The 4418-nt window shown below is 46.3% G+C and overlaps 1 protein-coding gene across 1 annotated transcript; it reads right to left on the minus strand.

Moving 5' to 3' along the window:
- Positions 1-117: 117 nt before the first annotated feature.
- LOC137623415 (uncharacterized) lies at positions 118-2295 on the minus strand. Its single transcript, XM_068354248.1, has one exon. The coding sequence runs from the start codon at positions 2293-2295 to the stop codon at positions 118-120; it is 2178 nt and encodes a 725-aa protein (XP_068210349.1).
- Positions 2296-4418: the final 2123 nt, after the last annotated feature.

Consider the following 4418-nt stretch of genomic DNA (forward strand, 5'->3'; position numbering starts at 1 on the left):
CCCTTCGTATGGGGAAGCGAATAGCGGAGAAAATATTCCCCTTCGTGTGGGGAAGTGGATAGAGAAGGAGGGATTCCCGTTCGTGTGGGGAAGTGGATAGAGAAGGAAGGTTTCCCTTCAAGTGGGGAAGTGGATAGAGAAGGAAGGATTCCCCTTCGTGTGGGGAAGTGGATAGAGAAGGAAGGATTCCCTTTTGTATGGGGAAGGGGATAGGGAAGGGAAGATTCCCCTTCGTGTGGGAAAGTGGATAAGGGAGGATGGATTCCCCTTCGTTTGGGGAAATGGATAAGGGATGATGGATTCCCCTTCGTGTGGGGAAGTGGATAAGGGAGGGTGGATTCCCCTTCGTGTGGGGAAATGGATAAGGGAGGATGGATTCCCATTCGTGTGGGGAAGTGGATAAGAGAGGAAGGATTCCCCTTCGTGTGGGGAAGTGGATAAGGGAGGATGGATTCCCCTTCGTTTGGGGAAATGGATAAGGGATGATGGATTCCCCTTCGTGTGGGGAAGTGGATAAGGGAGGGTGGATTCCCCTTTGTGTGGGGAAATGGATAAGTGAGGATGGATTCCCCTTCGTGTGGGGAAGTGGATAAGGGAGGAGGGATTCCCCTTCGTTTGGGGAAATGGATAAGGGATGATGGATTCCCCTTCGTGTGGGGAAGTGGATAAGGGAGGGTGGATTCCCCTTCGTGTGGGGAAATGGATAAGGGAGGATGGATTCCCGTTCGTGTGGGGAAGTGGATAAGGGAGGAGGGATTCCCCTTCGTTTGGGGAAATGGATAAGGGATGATGGATTCCCCTTCGTGTGGGGAAGTGGATAAGGGAGGGTGGATTCCCCTTCATGTGGGGAAATGGATAAGGGAGAATGGATTCCCCTTCGTGTGGGGAAGTGGATAAGGGAGGAGGGATTCCCCTTCGTGTGGGGAAGTGGATAAGGGAGGATGGATTCCCCTTCGTGTGGGGAAGTGGATAAGGGAGGATGGATTCCCCTTCGTTTGGGGAAATGGATAAGGGATGATGGATTTCCCTTCGTGTGGGGAAGTGGATAAGGGAGGGTGGATTCCCCTTCGTATGGGGAAATGGATAAGGGAGGATTGATTCCCCTTCGTGAGGGGAAGTGGATAAGGGAGGAGGGATTCCCCTTCGTTTGGGGAAATGGATAAGGGATGAAGGATTCCCCTTCGTGTGGGGAAGTGGATAAGGAAGGGTAGATTCCCCTTCTTGTGGGGAAATGGATAAGGGATGATGGATTCCCCTTCGTGTGGGGAAGTGGATAAGGGAGGGTGGATTCCCCTTCGTGTGGGGAAATGGATAAGGGAGGATGGATTCCCCTTTGTGTGGGGAAGTGGATAAGGGAGGAGGGATTCCCCTTAGTTTGGGGAAATGGATAAGGGATAATGGATTTCCCTTCGTGTGGGGAAGTGGATAAGGGAGGGTGGATTCCCCTTCGTGTGGGGAAATGGATAAGGGAGGATGGATTCCCCTTCGTGTGGGGAATTGGATAAGGGAGGACGGATTCCCCTTTGTTTGGGGAAATGGATAAGGGATGAAGGATTCCCCTTCGTGTGGGGAAGTGGATAAGGAAGGGTAGATTCCCCTTCTTGTGGGGAAATGGATAAGGGAGGATGGATTCCCCTTCGTGTGGGGAAGTGGATAAGGGAGGAGGGATTCCCCTTCGTGTGGGGAAATGGATAAGGGAGGATGGATTCCCCTTCGTTTGGGGAAATGGATAAGGGATGATGGATTCCCCTTCGTGTGGGGAAGTGGATAAGGGAGGGTGGATTCCCCTTCGTGTGGGGAAATGGATAAGGGAGGATGGATTCCCCTTCGTGTGGGGAAGTGGATAAGGGAGGATGGATTCCCCTTCGTTTGGGGAAATGGATAAGGGATGATGGATTCCCCTTCGTGTGGGGAAGTGGATAAGGGAGGGTGGATTCCCCTTTGTGTGGGGAAATGGATAAGGGAGGATGGATTTCCCTTCGTGTGGGGAAGTGGATAAGGGAGGATGGATTCCCCTTCGTGTGGGGAAGTGGATAAGGGAGGATGGATTCCCCTTCGTTTGGGGAAATGGATAAGGGATGATGGATTTCCCTTCGTGTGGGGAAGTGGATAAGGGAGGATGGATTCCCCTTCGTTTGGGGAAATGGATAAGGGATGATGGATTCCCCTTCGTGTGGAGAAGTGGATAAGGGAGGGTGGATTCCCCTTCTTGTGGGGAAATGGATAAGGGAGGATGGATTCCCCTTCGTGTGGGGAAGTGGATAAGGGAGGAGGGATTCCCCTTCGTGTCACCATAACGGATGATAATAAATTGATGGAAATTCTGTCTTTCATCTCACTCGCTTCTGGTGCTGTTTTTGATCACTTAACCCTTTTTAACATCTCTGACCCCTAACAAGTCTTCACCTCTTCCTATATATATACCACTCTCTCCAAGCACCTAAATTATCACACGTCTCTCTCTCTCTCTCTCTCTCTCATCATCATCCAAACAAGAAACACTCTCCATGCACCTTAATTATCACCTCTCTCTCTCTCTCTCTCTCTCTCTCTCTCTCTCTCTCTCTCTCTCTCTCTCTCTCTCTCTCTCTCCTCTTTCATCATCCAAACAAGTAACACTCCATGCACCTTAATTATCACAGTCTCTCTCTCTCTCTCTCTCTCTCTCTCTCTCTCTCTCTCTCTCTCTCTCTCTCTCTCTCTCATCATCCAAACAAGTAACACTCTCCATGCACCTTAATTATCACCTCTCTCTCTTTCTCTTTCTCTCTCTCTCTCTCTCTCTCTCTCTCTCTCTCTCTCTCTCTCTCTCTGTCTCTCTCTCTCTCTCTCTCTCTCTCTCTCTCTCTCTCTCTCTTCCCATTCATCATCCAAACAAGTAACACTCTCCATGCACCTAATTTATCACACGTCTCTCTCTCTCTCTCTCTCTCTCTCTCTCTCTCTCTCTCTCTCTCTCTCTATAGGTCAACACGGTTTCGTGCCTGGAAAAAGTACACAGACCCAACTGATAGCACACTATGAAAACATATACAAAATATGATAAATGAAAAAGACACAGATGTGATCTATCTAGATTTTGCAAAAGCCATTGACAAGGTAGACCATAATATATTAGAGAAAAAAATGAGAAAGCATGATATTGTGGGAAAGATAGGAAAAATGGGTAAAAGAATTCCAGCAAAACAGAAAACAGATAGTGGTTACAAATGACGAGAAATCGGATGAAGCTCAGGTAATATCTGGCGTGCCACAAGGTACGGTATTAGCTGCACTGCTGTTTGTTATTATGATCTCAGACATAGACTGTGATGTTGAAAACTCTGTAGTGAGAAGTTTCGCCGATGACACAAGAATAAGTAGAGAAATTACTTGCGATGAAGATAGGAACTCACTACAAAGAGATCAAAACAAAATATATGAATGGGCAGAGATAAATAGGATGGTATTTAACTCCCATAAATTCGAATCAATGAATTATGGAAACAGAGAAGGAATGGTATATGCATACAAGGGACCTAATAACGAGACAATCACAAACAAGGAAGCAATTACAGACCTTGGTGTAATGTTAAATAGGAATATGTTATGCAACGACCAAATAGCAACACTGTTGGCTAAATGTAAAGCAAAAATGGGAATGTTATTCAGACACTTTAAAACAAGAAAAGCTGAACACATGATTATGCTTTACAAAACTTATGTACGTAGTACACTCGAGTACTGCAATGTGATATGGCACCCACACTACCAAAAGGATATTGCACAAATAGAGAGTGTACAAAGGTCCTATACTGCTAGAATAGAAGAAGTTAAGGACCTTGACTACAGGGAAAGACTGCAAATTTTAAAACTATACAGTCTAGAAAGGAGAAGAGAACGCTACATAATACAAGCATGGAAGCAAATAGATGGAATTGCTGAAAACATCATGGAGCTAAAAATATCAGAAAGAGCAAGCCGAAGTAGATTAATAGTGCCAAAAAATATACCAGCAAAACTAAGGAAGGCGCACAGGACATTAATCCACTACTTACCAGCATCGATAATGCAGCGACTATTTAATGTGCTGCCAGCTCATCTAAGAAACATATCAGGAGTGAGCGTAGATGTGTTTAAGAATAAACTCGATAAATACCTAAGATGCATCCCAGACCATCCAAGACTGGAAGAATCAAAATAAACGGGAAGATGCATTAGCAACTCTCTGGTGGATATACGAGGTGCCTCACACTGAGGGACCTGGGGGAACCCAAACAAAAAATAAGGCAATAAGCTAAGGCTCTCTCTCTCTCTCTCTCTCTCTCTCTCTCTCTCTCTCTCTCTCTCTCTCTCTCTCTCTGTCTCTCTCTCTCTCTCCTTTATTCATCCAAATAAGTAACACTTTCCATGCACCTTAATTATCACACGTCTCTCTC

The sequence above is a fragment of the Palaemon carinicauda genome, chromosome 30 (genome assembly GCF_036898095.1).
Source record: "Palaemon carinicauda isolate YSFRI2023 chromosome 30, ASM3689809v2, whole genome shotgun sequence".
NCBI lineage: Eukaryota > Metazoa > Arthropoda > Malacostraca > Decapoda > Palaemonidae > Palaemon > Palaemon carinicauda.